At 38.8% G+C, this 20,185-nt stretch overlaps 1 protein-coding gene across 1 annotated transcript in view; it reads left to right on the top strand.

Annotated features, from left to right (window-relative positions):
- Positions 1–20,185, top strand: part of PAICS (phosphoribosylaminoimidazole carboxylase and phosphoribosylaminoimidazolesuccinocarboxamide synthase) — a 38,913-nt gene that overhangs the window by 6,061 nt on the left and 12,667 nt on the right. Inside the window, exons 3-9 of the mRNA XM_082759573.1 lie at positions 2,171–2,650; positions 3,516–3,605; positions 8,352–8,435; positions 11,593–11,664; positions 12,313–12,714; positions 14,057–14,122; positions 15,319–15,503. Coding sequence (XP_082615699.1) covers positions 2,171–2,650; positions 3,516–3,605; positions 8,352–8,435; positions 11,593–11,664; positions 12,313–12,714; positions 14,057–14,122; positions 15,319–15,503 — 1,379 coding nt within the window. The remainder of the gene's footprint in view (positions 1–2,170; positions 2,651–3,515; positions 3,606–8,351; positions 8,436–11,592; positions 11,665–12,312; positions 12,715–14,056; positions 14,123–15,318; positions 15,504–20,185) is intronic.

The following is a 20,185-nucleotide window of genomic DNA, read 5'->3' as shown; positions in this document are numbered from 1 at the left end:
TTTTCCTACTGTATCTGAATCAAAGTTTACAGGAATTGTCTGTGTTATTCATCAGTGCTCTTGAAACACACTGCCAAACAGATTTGTTTGACCTGCTAAAACACTTTAATTCTGGGAAAGCTGCTTTCTACAAAGCCAGCAAAATAACTTAAATTGCATGGGCTCTCAAGTATGTATTGATACAGAGAAGTCTTCTCTAGCGCTTCTCTTAGTTTTTAGATTTCAGGTACTATTTCAAACAGCACTGAAAAAAATATTGAGCCCTTCATACCTATATTGCTTAGTATTTTGGTTTCATTTTAGCAGATCGCTCGCTTTTTTCATGTTGAAGAAACTTAGGAAAATGTCAAATATGGCATAAAGACATCTTTTGGATCAGAAAATTCTGGTACCCTGTCTTAATGATTTTGTCAGTCATTTTAAACAAACTTGAGCTAATATACAGTTGAGACATAAAATCGTACAGTGACTATAACCACCCTGTCTTAAAGCTGTGCTTATGGGTAAAATATTTTGATTCACAAGATTTTTAAAGGGAAGGAGGAACAAACCTAGCAACCATTATCCACTCTGCTCTACCTGCTCTGTATATAGAAGAATGAATGAGCAATCCAAACTGATGTTCACAACTGAAAGTGAGTGAGCTCAGTATTAAATGAATTTATTAATGACTTACACAAGAAATACAGAAACTGTTTCCCTCTCAGACTACACATACTACTGTATGGCTTTGACTGAGAAATGCAGAGCCAGTGGAGGAAGCACCTTTTATTCTTCTTCTGGGGTTTTTCTCCCCCGTCTCCTTGGTGCTCTCCGGCAGTGAAGAACGAACCCATGTGGAAACACAGATAGTTGAAATGCTCCCAGTACTACTGAGCACAGACTACATCAAGCTTATCTGATGCTGGCAGTTGTCAACCATGGTGATTCCTATGGTTGCATTCACCTGTAAACAAGCACTATCCCTCAGGAAGAAGTGAAGAAAGCATAATTGATATGTCACCTGAAAATTACCCTTCTCAACAACACGTCAGTCGGCTGACTGCTGGAGAGTTCCAATTAACACAGGACCAACAGGAAAAATATTGGTATCTCAGCACAGTTTTTACCACTAGAATGAGATGAGCAAAGAATTCCTGTATCTAGGACAAGTTTGTCCCCAGACAGGTTATTATACACAAGCATGCTCTACTGCAGCTGTATGTGCAAGCAAAGGTCAGATATTTTTGCCGTCAAACAAAGCCCAGTGACTATAAAGTACCCACCCCCATAGCTTGGCTTGCCCTTTTAGAATAAGACACTTGCAACGGCTTTTATCACTTCGGCATAGCTGCAGAAAACAGAGCCAGTTACTGTGCACTTTCCTGTTTGTTCTCTTTGATTAAGCACTGGGGCTGGTTTTAAAAGAGTTTTTTTTTTTTTATTGTTTTGTTTTTTTTTTGTAAAGATTTGGAAAATACGTGAGAAACAACTTTGCAAACTAATTTGATAATCAAAATTAAGTCCTTAAGCAAATTCTTAATTATAAATAATTTTTTAAAAACTGCAAGAGATTGTGTTTCAGTGGTTTCAGTAATTGCATGGCATCTCCTCTTATCTCTTAATATTAAAAAAAAAAGGTTGGAGACTGGAAAAAGTAAAAAAAAAAATAATCTTACTGCGGAGTAAGATAACTCAATTTTTAATTTTTATTCAAAAACAAACAAACAGCAACAACAACAAAAAAAAACACAACCTTTTGATCATTGAAACCTTAATGTTTATAGTGGTCCATACTGAGAAAGGGAGAGGTTCAGGAGAGCTGGCCTCAGTATCACACAAATGTTCTTGTGTAACTCAAGGCAGAAGCCTCTGCTCCCCCCAAAAGGGGTGCTTTGTTCAGAGTTAAGAATCAGATTCTTCAGCTCCTTACAGTTTGATGTTCTGCATGTGTGCAAAACCAGAAGCATGAGATGAATGCAGAAAGTTAAGTCTTTATGCTAGTGGCCAACTTGTTATTGTGCTAATAATACAGCAGAAATACAACAGAAAGTTGGCAAATTAATAACCAATACCTTGATTTTAATGTCACCTCTGCTCCATCTTTGGAGAGAAAACTTGTTAGGAACCAACATGCTTCATTCTCATTCTCTCTGTCCTTTCCTTTCCCCACCCCACCTACCTAATGCAGGAAACCCGTGTCTGTCTCTCTCCCCTTCCCCACACGATGCAGGTAATCCACCGTCAGCAGTAGAGGCTTCTAAAACTCCGGCTTTTATTCCAACAGTAGCAAACGAAGGAGGAAAACACTGGACTGTTGATGAAGTCAGAGCTCTGATACACATATGGTCAGACAAAAATATCCAGCAACAACTGGAGGGGACAGTGAGAAATAAAAGAATATTTGAACATGTTGCTGCCAGACTTCGGAAGTTCGGGATTGTCAGGGACTGGAAGCAGTGCAGGACAAAATATAAAAATCTGAAACATGAATACAGGAGTGTAAAAAATGCCCAAGGCTCAGGGAGTACAAGTAAAAGTATGAAGTTTTTTAATGAACTGGATGCTATTCTGGGGCACAGCACCATGGAACAAGAAAGTAAATCAGATAATGAGGAAAGTGGGAGGCCTCCAGAATGGACAGAAGCAAAATCAGAGAAGGACTGCGTAGGTAAGTACTTCAGCTACCCATATATCATTTACAGGTTTTGTTTTTTTCAGCATTACCGAGACCTTAAAAGAACCAAAGAAACCAAGCAGCTAAGCAGCTAGATTAACCAGTTTGCTGGGTGGGGTGGGTGGGGAACCCAGAACGAAAATTTATTGTTTTGTCCAGTAGTTTAATGAATATTGTGGTGTGATTGCCCCAGACTTTTTTTTTTTTTAATAGAACTGGAAAACAAAAAGAGAAAGATAAGAGGGAGATGTAGGGTAAGACAAAGATACGGAGAGACCATTCCAATCGAAGTCATATCTGAAGGGACTGTTCCTAGCCTAGATAAAAAATGGATCTGAGAGATGGTCAGACTGTTACTAGAAAAATGAAGACACTGAGCAAAAGAAGTCTGTACTTATAGACATTAGTTAAAAATTAACATTTTAATTTGTCTTTCTCTTATAGTCCCCAACCTGCACTGCATAGGAGTTATTGTTTATTTCTTTATGTACAGCCAGGAACAGGCCTGTTGTTTAATAACAAAATTAAACTTTAAAGTGATTGTTACACAGTAAGAATCCTACACAGTGGGTATTATGGTGGCCAAGTGTAAGTCTAGAAGCCAGTAGGTTAATGAATGAAGTCAATGAAGAAAAATGTAACACAAAGATGAGTTTTTCTCTGCCCAAAAATTATGAAAGTGTTTTGGGGGAAATTTCACTCTTCAGTAGCTGTTTGCAGACTCTTTACTTACGCATCTACTACTGACTGCTGGCATAAGGAGGATCCTAGGTTGGATGGCTCATTTGATTTGACACAGCACAGCTGTTATGTAGTACACAAATGCGGTGCCCTGGTTAACATAGCATTATTTATGCAGAGATGCCTGGAGACACAGGTGAAGAGGACTCTGTTAGTAATATGTCAGAAGATCTACAGATTGCAGATATAAAGAAAGTTTCTGACTCAGGTAAACTGAAGTCTTCTATTTTATACAAATTCCTAAATTTAGTAAGCTCAGATGGATTTCCAAAATGAGCATGCATTGTAATGACAGAAAATGCAGAGGCCTAAAAACTTCTAAGGAGGAAATAACATAATAATGGTAACCATACTTTAAATAAATACAGGCATACATGTGCACATTCTTAGTGCTCTGCTAAATTTGGTAAAAACAGTCTTGTAAATAACATTTTTGAAGATTCAGGGCCCAAGACATTAAGAAGAAACTACTGATTTAAGCAAGTGGAGTGTAATGTATTATTGCATTTACTTTTACTTAAGCTGTAGGTCCCCAAGGAACAGAACTGTTCAGTCTCCTGTGCAAAGGTTAACACAGCATTCTCTTTTTCACAACATAATTAGATCAGTACTTAATATAATTCTGTAAACACTCATGTTAAGGTAGAAATTTCATTTCAGAGTATCACTCCCCATTTCTTGGTGGCTGCTAAAAAATGAAGGTCATATGCTCTTTACAAAGAAATGTTATGGCTTATGTCTGAAAGCGTAACTTTTGGGAGAAGTGGGAATTCAACGTTCAGCTAAAAGCATGTATGAAAGCCTGGAAGACTGACAGATGTCTCTCTCCATAGTAAAGAGCACCTCACGGTCTCCTTCTGTAGCGTGAGGTTGCTTGTGCTCGTAAATTAGGCGTAAAGGAGTACTGACAGAATTTTAAATGGTCAAATGTGAACCTGAAAGGTTTTAATGTCAAATTAAAAATCTTCTGACACGATGTTACTGTAAATACTTCTGCAGAGAATCTGGCAGCTCTGCATATAAGGAAAGAAACAGCTATGACCAGTAAGTAAAGACCTGGTTGATGATGAGAGGTAATCTGAGGTAGACTGGACAGTAGTGTTCTTGCCTCACCACTCAAGTATAATTACATTTATTAATCTAAATTTACTCACAAAGAAATACATAACTGGCCTTTTAGCACATCACCATGAGCACAGAGGCATTCATTAGGGAAAAATAGGTTGTCATGGAAAGAGCATTTCCTACAGGGACTTCATTTTGAAAGAGACAAAATAGGTAAGAAATCATAACCTGCACTCTGTGGGATCCAGTTAAGACAATTTGTAAAATGCATCAAATTCCACTTCCTCCCATCAACAAGTAATATAATACTACATGTATATGAGCAATAGCAAGACACTGTAATAATACACAGATTCAGCAGTGACACTAAACTGTCATCTGGCATAGTTATCAGCTGCTTGCAGCTATGCAGTACTGTAACTGTTTTGGATCACAAGCTTCCAAATCAGTCACTGAAGAAAAAGTTAGCTGTATACTTCCAGTACAGTTTTGAGTACTCAGTTTTTACAATTTTAACATTATGTCAGAATATGCCTAGCTGTTCAATATCTGTAGTTTACAGTGGTTACCATTTCCCTTTTCAAATATATGTATTTAACAGCATTGTTTGTTTGTTTCTGGGTAATTGCAATTGCAGTACGATATTGTGGGCAAGGATTAAAATAGCAAGTGTTTCATGAAGTTTCTCTGGCTCAGCCTGCTCACTCAGAAGACTACTGTTTAAATTTCTGTGGGGAAAAAAAAAAGGGCAAAAACCAGCACTCCTTCTTAATAAGATGCAGTTTCAGCTTCCAAAATTATTTCCCTCATTCCCAAATGAACAGTACAGGCTCAAATCATTGTACCACAGGTGGTAAAGAACACTTAGACTTTTGTGTTTTTTATAGTAACATAATTGGGTATTATATAAAGCAGAGAACAGGTGCACACTTTTTACATTGCAGTATCATGGACACCCTTTATTCTCCAATGTGGTACATGCCTTTCTCTGATAATTCAAATTAATTTAAAGAAAGAAAATTGTTAAGAGATTGTATGTACCTTTGTATTCATAAATTCATTTGATGATAAATAGTGAAAAAGGCAATCAGGCAGAGATACCATGTTATGTGGGATCTTTGATGTCATTGCATTTTTTCACCTCTGCACAAATGTACTCACTACTTAAAGAGTAGGCAATGTGCACCTGAGAGGGAACAGAAAGAGGTAAATAAATCTTAAAAAAATAAAGATTAATAAATAACGTAAATAAATCTTAACACGTTCTCATACAGACTGCAATTTTATTAAAAGTTTCTCTCACAGCATTGTACTGGAGGAACTTTCTCAACAGACTGGCCAGCAGAGGGGGCAAGAGTATCGTATCAAAACCAGTTAGTTCTTGGCAAAAGCAGCTAGAGAAAGCCTAAGGTCACTGAATCTTCTCTTTCCTGCTAACACCTATCTAGATTAAATCAATCTGGAAATAAAACCTTATTTAGTCATTCTGACTGTTGTTTTACATTTCATGGGATCGTTTTTAAGGGCATCTTTCTGGAAATCTTTTTAGAAGAGCCTAATTGCTTCAGTTTGCATACATGGTGATCAGTCAATTCAAACTCCACACGTGTATGTTCCAAACATGTCAGACTTTGCAGCATCACCACAGACTGTGCACAGGTATTTAATTAAGTTTGAGGTATCTGATTAAATCTGAGGTACTGTGGGAAATGATAGTGGAGACAAAACCAAAACTCTAAGGAATGCTAGTAGCCCTAAGTTCTTAAAAACATCTACAGCAAGTGTTTTGTTCCCATCAAATTACTTTTCTTGTCATTATTCTGTACATTTTTTGGTGCCCTGCATACTTTACTATATGTCTGTCTCAGGAGAAATTCAGAATAAGTTGTGACACTGCCAAGGTGCATTGCTAGGCAAAGGTTTTTGTTTTTTTTTAAATGGTTGTTTAAAGTTAGGATCTGAAGTCAGTACATACTCAGGCACTTATGTTGGCTTCTTTTGAATGTTGGCTGCTGTGTGCATGGAATTTTTAAAGGTACAGATATAAAACGAAAAGAGAATGTTTTAATACACATGCTCCAGGTATGAAGTAGATGTTTCAGAGAAGTGCAAAAGCAATAGTTCTTGATTATTCGCTGGCTTAGCCCAAGTCATACTCAGTCTGCAGGCACTAAGTTCAGAGTTGTCTACATCCAGTTTCACAGCTCTGCGTTGCAGAGCAACATGCCAATCTGCATGGCAGCAACTTTGCAGCCTGTTGGAGAGTTAACATAGGCCACGCATTGAAAAATCCTCCTTCCCCCTCCCCTTTCATACTATACATGACACACATAAGAGTAAGGATTAGGAGACAAATTACTGATCTTGCCTTGCGAGCCAGAATATGAGATTAATAGCAATAGTGAGCACGATGCCAAACAAGAACATAGCTCCTATCATTCCCAGGGAGTAAAGGAAAAGTATTGCTACAGCATTGCTCTGGTGGCCTTGTGAACAATGCTTCAAATACAAAGTAGAGATTAAGCATATTTGCTGGCAACTGTCTATAGCTTGACTAAACAATGTGGCTGGAGCCAATTTCTTTTATCCATGCCAGAAACTGTCAATGGTTTGTTCTGTTTGGCTCCCTCTTGCTCTCCTCATGCCCTCCCCCAAAACACTCAGACAAGTAGCTTAGAAAAAAAGCCAGGCTATCTACCCGCATTCTTGGCTCACCAGAAAAAAAAAAGGGGGGGGAAAAAAAGCACATGATGCTGGTCACACCATAAAGAACATCTGATGCAAACAAGTCCATATTGATTCGGTGGTAATTTTTAATAAAATGGCTATAGATTATGCGTTCTTGCTCAATGTTTCAGGGCAATATTCTTGAATGGACTGAGAACAGGCTGGGAGCCAGAAACTGCTGCCATTGATCCAGCGTGGCCTTCAGCCTGTAACCTCTGTACAGCGGTTTCCTCACCTGGAAATGAGGGCTGCAGAGACCACTTGCATCATCTGCCAGCCTGTCCCAGGGCACAGGGGTGGTGTTCTCCGTCAAACAAGAGAGGACCAATGGCCGAGGTGCTGAGCTCTCCTCCCCGTGACTCTCCTGCTGTCACGGCTGTCAGGGTGCCCAGAGCCCGGGCAGCGTTGATGTAAACCCTGCCGTAAGCTGCACTGGGGGTGATGCTCTGATGACAAGAATTTAGTACTTTGTCTCTATCAAGCAAGCAAGCAGTCCTGCAGATCAATCATCCAGGCAGAGCACCGTGATGTCAGTGAAAGGCCCCTTGTGCTCCAGCTGGGGCTAATTCCGTGACTCCTAACGTCAGTCACCTGAGAGCCCTGCAATAATTTCAGTGTGCATTGAAGCCCTTGTGAAAGTCACCATCTTCCCTATTCTAATGCAAACAGGTTCACCTCTTACTACGTGAACCATCTTACAACCATGATCAGAGAACAATTCAGCTAATTCTAATCCAGGTTTTAATACCTTAAGGAGTGTGCACTTTCCATCCATAACCTTATGCTGAGCAGTTGTTACATGGTCTTCTGGATTTATTTTATAATTGCTTACACTAGGCTCGTAAGCCCACTGTTGCAGAAAGTGACAGTTTTCATTTATTTGGAGGTGAAATCTCTAACAATCGTTATTGTTACGGACATTCTCAAGTCAGTGATCCTACGGATACAACTTAGGAATGTTGTAGATGCCCCATCCCTGGAAATGTTTAAGGCCAAGCTGGCTGGGGCTTTGAGCAACCTGATCGAGTGGGTGGCATCCCTGCCCATGGCAGCGGGGCTGGAATTAGATAATCCTTTAGGTCCCATCCAATACAAACCATTCTATGATACTATGAACTTAAGGCCTATTTACTTAATAAGAGTTCTAATTCTTTTGGTGCAGAAATCCTTGAAGATGAGGACTTCAACAATTCCTCCTTGGCAGCTCTGGAAGCTACACAAATAAAGAAGGAGACAATTGACATAGGTAGGTGAAGATTGTAGCCTGATGGTTATAACAGCACACTCTACTTTACTGGGAACTGCAGATTCCTAAGATTTTTATCTTACTCTCACACATTATACTTAAGCTAGTTCTAGGTTATAAAATCTGGTTTTGTTTGATTTCATAGTGTAAAAAATGTGTAAGCCTCTCCTTCCCCTTATTGATAAAAAGATCTTATTTCTCCTGACAACATACTTCCTATTTTGCTAGATGTGATAAATATGCATTTCATTGTGACAAAAATACTGTTCTTTTTCATACAAATCTACTAGAGAGGATGAACTGGAAGACTAAATAGCTGTCTTGTAAACACTGAACACTTTATGCCTTGTCTGTCTTTCAAACTATTTCATGACAGTCCATTTAATTTCAGACTATTCACTATCCAATAATTACCATAAATATTCTGCATTATTTTACATGTAAAACTGAAATCAGAGCCTCAGCAATATGCAGAAGTTGTACGTTCAATGACAAGTATTCAGGAAATTTGTTTTACTATAAAATCGTTTAGAATTGACATTAGAATACACTAGGGACAATAATCTTCTGGAATAATTGAACATAGAAACCATGGATGGTCATGAAAAAAAGGCATTAGAGGAAATAACAATGACGTTGAACTCTATTGGCCTTACATCCTGGATCAAATTATACTCTTATGGTATTACTGTTTATACTCAGAAGTTAGTGGAAGGAATAAAAAATTCTACTATAATGATTCTGTGAATGACAAATTCTTTGCCCTTTTACCCTTAAAGTTTCTACCATAAGAATATCTCTATTGTTTGCATCAGTATTTCTGTGATGCAGGCAAGGTGCTATCTTTTTGGCAATTGTGTTATTTAAAGTTGGGTGTTCAGACTCCCTATCCAGCACAGCTTTTAGAACTGTTTACATTGGCTGGTTTTGATTATGGAAGATAACTGTAAAGGAGTATGACACTGAGGACAATATCAGAGTAATCACAGCAATGACACAGAAAACACAAATTCCATTAAGGATAAAGTGAGACTGTGTCCCTGAAAGCTCAGAGACATAGCAAGGTCACACCAATGCATAGAAGAGTTCATACACAGTGACAGAATAAATGTCATGCAAATCAACTGACTGCCTTACACATCCAAATTTTCCCTGGTTTTGTCACATAATATCCATCTGAGGATAGCAGTCACCCTGGTCAGCAGTACACAAATGCCACTGCCAAAGGCAGAAACATCAGAGAAGAAACATGATTGAGAGAATGAACACCTGATGAAGGGAAAGCCATGATTTTTGGACCATAATTCAAAAAAACAAAACAAACAAACAAACAAACAAATCACTTGAGAGCCTAGGATCAGAACTATTGCTCCCTTCTGGTTCAAAGCTGTATTTCCAAAAGCTGCAGATGCAAGAATTTTGTTAAGAGTTATGGGGAAAACTAATTATGAAATAGATCTTTATGAAAACTTTATTTCTGTTAGCACCCTGACGATTTTACGATTATAAAAATGTAATTTCTGATTCTAAGTTTTCCATAGGTGTGACATTAATTCCTGCATATGATTTGTGAAAAGTATGTACCAAATATTTAAGATAAAGCACGTCATAAAGAAAATATGATTTCCAAATACTATTCTGCATATATTAGCAAGCACCATTATAGAAAGTACATCAAATGAACACTAATTTACCAACTATCTCTTATTTCTAAGTATCTAAACCATCCACTCAGTTTTTCAAACATATAAGGAATATTTACTTCTACCATTTCCTGAAAACTTCGTTGAACATACTAGGTCTGGGATATCCCCCACTGAAACTATAAGAACTAACCTTTCTCCCCCTCCCAACACAACAAGTAATACCTCACAAATTGAACTTGCAGCCTCAAAGAAGTCCAAGCATGAGAAAGCAAGCCCAGAGTCAGCAGAGATAGGTTTTGGTGTCCATAGATGGCTTCAAGAACTCGGAGGGCTCCTGTCCAACCAGTTTTATTTTTGAAGCTGTAGTTTTTATGCTGTGAAAGTGCAAAGCTCTTGTAGCCTCAGTTTTGCCAAGGAGGACAAAAATGGCATGTAGACATGTAGAAAAAGAACAGAATGATGTCTCTATCCTGTTAGCAATGGAATTTTGAAGAGAACTCTGATGTGGGTAGAATAATAAATACTTCTCCTGTATTCCCTGCTTTGTCATTTAAGCTGTATAGAATAGTTTCCGATTGAGCCATCCCTGCATGTAGAAAGTGCAATTTAGGCAATAAGATTTCCACAAAAGTTTTAACAAATTGTTTACTTTCCAATTTTTCTACTGCTTCTGTTATCTCCATCACATCAGCTCCCTATCAGAGGCTAGCCTTTCACTTCAAAATAAACAAACATGGTTACCTCCTAACTGGAGGCAAAAGCTTGCAACTTGCCCCACAAAACGGTGCATCAATTCCTTGTCTCCTTTCTGGAAGCAGGGATAGATGCACCTCAGACTTGAAACCCACCACTGTAGCTTAGTAAAATGGACTCAAAACCACTTTTCTGTGGCAGAACCCCCCGCTCAGCAGTATGAAATGAAACTTTGGCAATGCCACTGCATGCAGGTCTGGTCTGTGTAAAGGTGCCCGTGCCTGACGCTCCTCCTAATCACAACTGAATCTGCAGTTCCCAAACTTGGGAGCAGGACTTCTGGAGCAGTCCCTGCTCATTTTGTGGCAACATCCAGTGAGCATGAATGACTCTGCCAGGGAATGCGCGGCAGTTTGAGCCCTACTGGGTGTGAGGGAATCCCCAGGAGCGTGCCCTTACAAATGGCACCCCATCGATGGACGGCACACCCGTGCCAGTCAATGTGCACAAACATGTTATGGAAATCTACTTACATGTGAGATGCAAACCTGCCACGTACGCCTACGTGCTCAGTCAGGTATTTTAATCTTCTGTGCAGCATCCACAGCTACCTTTGAGGAATGTGGGGGCAGGAAGAAAGATAAAGCTTATGAGGTATGCTAATAAATAGAGAGGCAAGTGGCAGAAAACTTGCAACCCTCTGAGTAATGGATTATGACATTTTTAATCAAAGATAGGTGTTACCTGCAGAAGATGGGAATAATATTAACAATTTATTTCCCCAAATCCCTTTTATTTAAACATGCATGTTTCTATAGATGATGATTCTATAAGCACTACCTCAGAAGACAGATCTTGTACGCCAGTAGCAAAACGGATAGTTGGGACAGGTGAGTATTCATTTCCATGCATTTATTCTGAAAGCAAGTTGCACTGGAATTTCTGTACAAAGCTGGAGCAACCAAATCTCTGCTGTAAACATGGCTCTAACTTTATCTGCTTTTGACTCCAGTATGGCGTTACCACTAAACCTAAAAATTAATTTCAGACTGACTAAGAGCAGCATCAGCCTCCTTCTAAATACTTAGATAGTAAGATTTTAGGATTTTTTCTTGTATCAAAACCATGGAAACATTTTCATTTGCATGCTATTTCTTCTTGTCATTCTAATTTGACCCTGGAAAGCCATTTCTTATTACTGCTGATACAACATTGCTTCTAATGCTTAAAGCCTATTGATGTCCTGTATGTAGCACCCTGACATGTCTTGAATTTGAAGAAAGTTACAGCAAGAAAAGTTACGCTGATAAAATGTGGAATTTTAGATGGCTTCCGGAGACAGGAGATTATGTATTTTGCCTACTTAAGAGAAATGTAAGCACAAGTGGATATTAATATTGTAAAATTAGAAGATTTTTGTAACTAGAGATTATTATAAACATAAATTAATCCTTCAGCTTGTTACTTAATCATTAGCTACAATTACACTTTAACATATGTATACTCAGCAATACTCAGTTGTTTCATTATATTTTCAGATAATCATATTCCCTTGGAAGAAGCACGAAATCACTTTAAAGTTATTACAATTAATGATACTGGAGCAGGAAGACACTGGAGCGATAATGAAGTCAGAGCTCTGATAAACATATGGTCAGATGAAAAGATACAGCAAATGCTTGAAGGGGCAACGAGAAATAAAGAAATATTTGAGGAAATTGCCAGAAGGTTAATGAAACGTGGAATAGACAGAGACTGGAAACAATGTCGCACAAAGTACAAGAACCTAAAATATGAATACCGTGCACTACAGAAAGAAAATGAGCACCTTGGTAATCCCAGGAGAAAAATGAGATTTTATGAAGAAATTGATGATATCTTAAAAAGACAGCCTCTAGTACCATCAAGCTGGCGATATGAAAGTTCAAGCCTCTTATCAGGTACTAAAATCTCAGTAATGAGATAAAGCGATTAAAACAAAATTTAAAGTTGCCTGGATGACCCATGGTCCTGGGGTGAAATACAAGGCTGAAATGAGGAGGGAGGGAAAATAACTGCAGAACCTCTATCTGCATGGTCAGACAGGCAATGCTCAGAGGACAGCAGCGGTCTTTGGAGGAGTTTAGAAGTGAGAAAAATAACAAAAAGTAAAAACACGCAACATGCTCGATGTTATTAGGAAGTCTTTGTGCTTTTGGAAGACTAAGTGAGATATGGTGAAATGGTGCTAGAGAAACAAGACAGGCCTTAGAGGTGATCCAACAGGCATGTAAAGCATGACTGATACAGAGCTGCAAGCTCATACCAATTAGAACTGTGTAACAGTCAAGCCAAGTTCAAGGACTTCAAAAAAGCAAAGTTCATTAATTAAATTCACACCACAGTCAATAGAGGAAAAAAATCCAGGGCTGTAATGTGTATTTGAGCACTTGTAATTATAATCTGCCTGGAGCAGAGGCAGCTGCTCCTGAGAGCCAGAGGAGTCATCAGGTGGATCAGACACTCATGTAGAAGCAACTGTACCACTGCAGCATATATATGCAGCATAATGCAGCATACAGCTCAGTGAATTATGGTAAACCAGGTCTAATTCTGGTTTTTCTAAACACACCAGATAATAATTACCAATGCCACAAACAGTAGTTGAGGACTTGAACCAGTTCGGCAGCAGAGGTCAGATGGACAGCTTGAGCAGAGGCTGCTGGAGCAATCCTTGAGGCAGCTATCCTTACTTGTGAATCAGAGCCATAACACAGTGTCCAGCAGCACCCTACAGTAGTGCCATTGGGTGAGGCTGGTGGCCATGAGATGACACTGCTGCTTCCCACCTACCTCATTCTTATGCTAGACGACATTCTTAAGACATCCCTTTTCTTCCAAATCCAGAAACAAGATATTAGTGCTCATTTCTCCCTGTAAATGGAATTTTTCAACACCAAGAGTATTTGAGCTGACATGGCTGCTTTACATTTTAGCATGCCAGAAAAGGGCTGTGCTATCTGTGCTGTGAATGATGATGCAGGCAGGATATGGGAAAACAATAACCTTTCATAAAAGAGGCTTTAATTATTAGCTTGCCTGAGGCATCTGTCAAGCAAACGTATGAGTCTCCACCCTGACTGCATGCCAGTCCAGCACCTAACTTCTCTAGAAGATTCCTACTGCTCCAAGTCAGTTGTTGCAATGCATTTGCTTTTGCAGGATAAAGCATTTTGGTTTGTGACTGACTATGCTTTTAGAATCTCTGCAAGACACTTAGTCACCTTGCCTCTCTCTTTTAAGTTTCAGTTGGAGATGTTACAGCAAACACAGGATCCTTGGGTATCAAGAGAAAAACATGGAATGATGGTAAGAGCCTCTGACTTTTTAAAGCATCTACACATTACTGTTAAATTGGATGCCATACACTAGTTTACAGTTTAAAAAAATCCTATAACTTAACACCAGCCTCCAAACTAACATTGTTCTTGCACTATTAACAATCTGCAAAAGAGACGTCCAGATTAAAATGTGGGCCTAAGGCAATTTGTTTATTTGAATCCTCATTCCTGATAAAAAATAAATAAAAATGAGGGAGGCATCGGGAAATCATAGAATGGCTTGGGTTGGAAGGAACCTCAAAGATCACCTAGTTCCAAACCCCCTGCCATAGGCAGGGATGCCACCCACTAGATCAGGTTGGCCAAGGCCCCATTCAACCTTGATAGGTATTATATATCCATTATATATATGGATATATATTAAAGAAATAATTCTTTAATTTATGAGAGTCAAACGTAAGAAAAACATTAACAGATTTTAAAAGGAAGAAGCTGTTTAATAATCTGTGTTACTTAGAGGAAAATATGGACAGTATCACAGTCATGGTTGTGATTTCTTCATATTATACCATGTGTCAGTAAATGATAGAAATTATGTCCTTAAAACTGCAGAAGAGAAAAATACGTTAAGATCTATTATCAAAGCAATGGTATGTTAAAGAATCACTGAAAGAAAAATGAAGGAATGGACAGAAATATGTATGCAGTTTGAGAGGAAAGGTCATGAACTACTCTTGTTCCTAATACAATTGGCAGGCCCTAAATAATCAAAAGTCCAAAAATGATGGATAACAAAGTTAGTTTTTAGGAGACTCCCCCTTACTTTTAATACTAAAATTACATCTTGTCTGTAGACAGATGAACACAAACAGATCCAAACACTACACCATTTCTGTTCATTACATTGTTAGAAATTGCATTAACAGCACTAACTCTATGTAATTAAGTATTATTTCTTCTATTGTCCATTAGCTGTGTCTTGCAGAAGGCGGTAGTTAGGCAAAGCCTGAGAGTTCAAATATGAGAGAGCAGCCAGAATGATTTTTACAAGGTCTACTTCATTCCTACTGGTCATTATACAATGACCCCTTACACAACACCAGACAATGCCTGCCAAAAGAGGGTAATAGAAGGACAGCATTAGGGAAATGTAGCATGTGCTAGACTTCAGTCAGCGGTTCATTGACTTGTACACTCTAAGTACATACTTTGCTTTGTTCACAGAGATGTCACCTGTTCCACTTAAGAAAAGTGCTTCTGAAAACACCATACTCCAGTTTCAAAAACTGTTAACAGAGAGAGTGCACACAGAAGGCAAAAAGTTACTGTTAGAAAGGCTTTGTAAGCAGGAAGAAATGCAAGACCTCAACAGAACTCAGCTGTATGCTGATCCATCAGCCATACAACAGGTTGGTTTAATGAACTTTCTAACAAATTAGCATGCAAAACGATTCTCTCAGATGGTAAGAAATTAAATAGACTTATTTATGAGAGTAGGTCACCCACATGAGTACATGGTTGCTCCCCTTTAATTTATTCACCTTCAGTCATCTGAACTAAAAAAAAGGTATGAGTTTCCATCATAATCTTTAACAATGAACTTTTAGAAGTGGCATCAGTTAGTCTAATAAATTATATAACTTCTTCCTAATGCCTTGGGTCACCTACATTACACAAATGACAGGGTTAATTGAAAGAAAAATTCACTTTGACTGATCAAAGAAAACATCTACACTTAAAATTTCAACCTATCATGTTCAATTACTATGTCTAACCATTCTAGCAAATTAGTCCTCTGCAATTAAGTGAACAAAGATTCTCTTTTTGGTTAGGCAAGGCTAGGTGGGGAAAAAAATAACCCTTAATTCCTTTTACCCTGCTAATCTTGTCACCTGCTAAGGTAGGGAACCATCCCTATCTGCCTGCAGAGGGTATGATGCTGTGCAGTAATGAACTAGAGAATTCAGTGAGCCAGAAAGTTGGTACCCACCTAGAAGGGGCAGATATGGGTTCTGGTCCTTGTTGTAAGGGCCCTGGTTACTGTCCCTGTCCAGTAACCAACCAAATGAAGCAGAAAAAACAGACACCGTGCAGGGAGATGATAAATGACAAACACCATTAAGTAATCCTGCAGAAACCTACTAACCAATACTTTGTGGTTGCGTAAGCGAGTACTTTACAGCCTATCCTGCCTGCAAGGCATGCATTTGCAAGGCTTTCCTCTGAGTGTATTCAAGCAGAAGAACAACTCATTTGTGGATCTGTCATGTTTGTGCATAGACCTGCATAGCCCTGCCAAAGCTAGGTTAGTTCTGGGCACACACACAGACTCAAGTGAAGTCAAACAGTCAAGTTCTCATTGCAGAAGCAGCAGCAACCAGTTGTGTTCTGTTTTTTAAATACCCAGGGGCCTAAATTCCACCCAATCCCTCTTCACTAAATTTTACACAAAGATCTTAGTGGATCTAGTGCTTTGTTTCCTGTTCTGTGGTTACTTATTTTCTTGTTAATTCTTTTATGAGAGATTATATGAAGGTATTAGTTATCTTCAAATTATACTGATTACCTTTCTACAGTGGTAGACTTGATCTGTTATTTGACTAACACTTTAAAAACAATTCTGAGAAGTCAGAGATATATCCCTAGAAAATCATCATTTTTGATCACTTTCATTTATACAGTGACAGACAAGTCTGTCACTGTATAAATGTCTAAGTCGTGCCAGTGTATACTTAGTGACCATTTTTCACATTTACATTGGTTTCTTAGTGTAAACCAATGTAAATGTAAAAATCTTTAGCTTATAATGAGACAATTGTAATACTAATCACAGTTAGCTAAAAAACAACAACAAAAACCTTTCCTTTTTTCTTTCCTTTACAATTGCATTGGTTTAAAGACACATCCTTGAACTTACATCTATTATATTACTTGCATATAGAACTGCAACCTTTGGCAGGACAAGGAATCTGTCCCTGTCCCTGCTTTGTGATCAGGTGTCCTAGAATATGCTGAGCTAGCTGAAGAGCTTCCCATTCCTAGCAGCACTAAAATCACAGGTTAGTCCTTCTGTGGAAGGGGCCAGAAAAAAATGTGTTCCCATTCTAATTCACTCCAGGTTATGTAAACAGTTGAGATCAATTCAGATTTAAATGAAGTTTTTAAGATAACTGTACTCCATTCCCTGAGTGCAAGGCTGAAGTTGCATAAACCAGCTGCCACTTGATAACTCATTGCAACATGAAAATCTCTTTATTCCTGCTGGATCCCCCACAAACCAGCTCATTTTGATAGTCTGACACCAGACTAACCCAGATGAAAAAAAAAAAAAAAAGAAAAAAGGCAAATGATTTTCTGTGCAGTTAGTGAGTTGAAGCGGCCCAGCAAGTCCTCAGGTGTGCTAGCCCTAACTTGGAGCAGCTCAAAGGTGCTTTGTTGCAGTGTGACTGCCCTCACAGAAGGAAGGCTAACTTGAGGAAGGCAGTTAGCATCGCAAAGACAAGCTTCACTTAAAATTCTGAATGATGCACGAGGATTGCGGTCTCTCCAAAGCTTTGCTGTCACTCATTACAATGCCCCTGCCTGCTTCCCCCACCCCCAAAAAAATATCTTCTCTCAGAATACAAAAAAAGAGACTTATTTTATTAATTAGAACAATCTCAAGAAATATGCATCTGTATTAAATGCTGCTGTCCAGGTGAAAACTGTACAGCAGTACTCAGACAAAGGACTGTCTAAATTCTTAGAAGGTCAGAGCACACACGCAATTGCAGAGCATGCATGCAATCTCTATTTGGAAACTTCGTATCGACACTAGAGGGTAGGCATGAAGCAAGAACTGACAGACAAAAAAAAATAGCACGCATGGCTTCTACTTTTTTGTTGTTGTTGTTTGTTTTCCTCAGAAAACATGCCTGCACTTAGCAAAGAGCAGGATTTACCTAACAATGTGCAAAGAAGGTGGACTTCCCTTTGTGTGAGATTCCACTTCTATTCTGCTTTGTGGCTAGAAAGTATAGCATGCTTTTAAAAATTATTTTGACAGAAAAATATCCCCTTCTTTTCTACCATTCACATTTATTTTTGGCCAATAGTGATAAGTCAAGTGTAGGGGAGCATTTGGCACTATCTAATACTTATACACTACTCACACTTCTTTGTAAGAAGTATTTTACTTGAATGTTTAGGAAGCTGAGACAGATAAATCAAAGTGGCATCAGGACAACCTTTCTTCATTGCAGTTGTGGCTATGATACAACATCACTTACTGCTTAGGGACAAAATAACATGAAGGTTGCATTCAGAATTCCAGTTGTCTAGAGCTATTGTCTGCTGCCTTTGACAGTATCTTTTGGGGTGGTGCCAATGGGCTAAATCTAGTATCACTAAAATAAAGGATTTCTCAAAAAAAGTCCCTTCAAATACAGCATTTAGTTAAGCCAACTCATCCTTCCAGAGTATTTTTACATTTACTTGAACTTGTGCTGAGGCTCTACTCTATAAACATGTTACAGTCACACAATATTTAGCCTAGGCATGCACAAAGGCAAGTTAAATGCAACTTGGGACATATCTGACACTGTTATGTGTGAGAACACTACAGTAAGACTCAAAGAATCTGAAAAGAACCACAATATGGTTCCTTTTAAGCAGTTAAGCCAGATTAGGTTGTTTCCATACAACTGTTCCTGAGAATCTAGTATAAATTACATCATGGAAATGATCCAGCTTAAATATCCAAACCAACATAAAGTAATGATGGGAACAGCAGCGATCCTATGAAAAAGCCTTTGTTTTTCTCTCTCCTCCACAAATATCTGCACTATTAGCAGGGGGCCATTCAGATTAAGGACATATCTCTGTCTCCTCCCCAGTTTGCCAAGGAGGATACTGACATTTTTGAGGTGTAGCAGATAAATGGAAAAATCACCACTCCGATCTATATTCCATTCACCTCTAAAGCACACTTATGCACTGAGATGAATGGGTCCCTTTACATGCCTTTGATAGGGCTATTACCCTGGAAAGTCCCCTGAATGCCTCATTTAGTTTATTTCCTAGTAGCCCAAACTGTATTTGGGCCAAATGCCTGGAGAATGGGCTTCACTGAGCAGAGAGGTACTTGCATTCCTGGAGTCCAGGAATGCAGTCATCACTGTTGGCTTAAAAGCACTCCCTCCACACTCCCACTCTTCTGCAGATGGTGTCTGTTGCATTGGCACCAGCACTCATGTGCTCAAATGGTTATCCACAACTTATTTAAGTTCTAACTTAATAACAAGTTAGAACACCCCTGTTTTTTTTGTTTATTTTAAAGTTCAAGAAAAGGGAGTGAGAGACATGGCAAAAAGAGCAGCCAGGACAGTTTATTTGGCCTACAGCACCCATCAGGAACCAACCTCCTGTGCTGTGTACAACCCTCACGCCATGCATCAGGTTCAAATTTAAGGGATGGGCAGGCAAGGCAACAAAAAGCAATCCTGTGAAAATAACTCAAGAGCTGTATCATGCCTACATGGATGACTTAACTGAAGTCAATTTGAAGAAAAATTAAGTCTAATCCCCACTCCACAGCTAGGTTAACATGACAGAATTAAACTCTGTTGGCCACAATAAATGTAATAGCTATTATCTCTGAAACATCCTCTTTAAATACACCTTTTAGTACCACTTCTCTGCTGGTTTTCCCCCTCCTTATGTTATCTTATTCCAATTTGTAATTCCACATCCAGAGATAAGAGCTAAGGCTGGACTGCATTTTGTGAAATACACATTATACTCCAGGGATTGGAACTTGGTTAGAATGTAAGTCTGGTTTGTCTTCACTTTCAGGAAATCACCATGCAGGAAAGTACGTAAAAGCTGTAACAGCTGTAACGGATGTTAAGAGCTCAGCGCAGTCGAAAGTGAGCCAAATGCCTCACTCATTTCCCTTCCTGCAGTAGTGAGCGGTGTGGTGTCTACTTAAACTGGGCTGTCAGCACCTAGCAGCACAGAACAGCCTATAAACTTAAACCAGTACTACCTGTACTATACCAGTACTATAAAGTGTTACTATTAGCTACATGCAGTAAGAGTCTCTGAAAGTACT

This window comes from Aythya marila, assembly GCF_965140915.1.
Source record: "Aythya marila genome assembly, chromosome: 4".
NCBI lineage: Eukaryota > Metazoa > Chordata > Aves > Anseriformes > Anatidae > Aythya > Aythya marila.
Note: the sequence above shows the minus strand (reverse complement) of the source record. Positions and strands in the feature narration are given on the sequence as shown.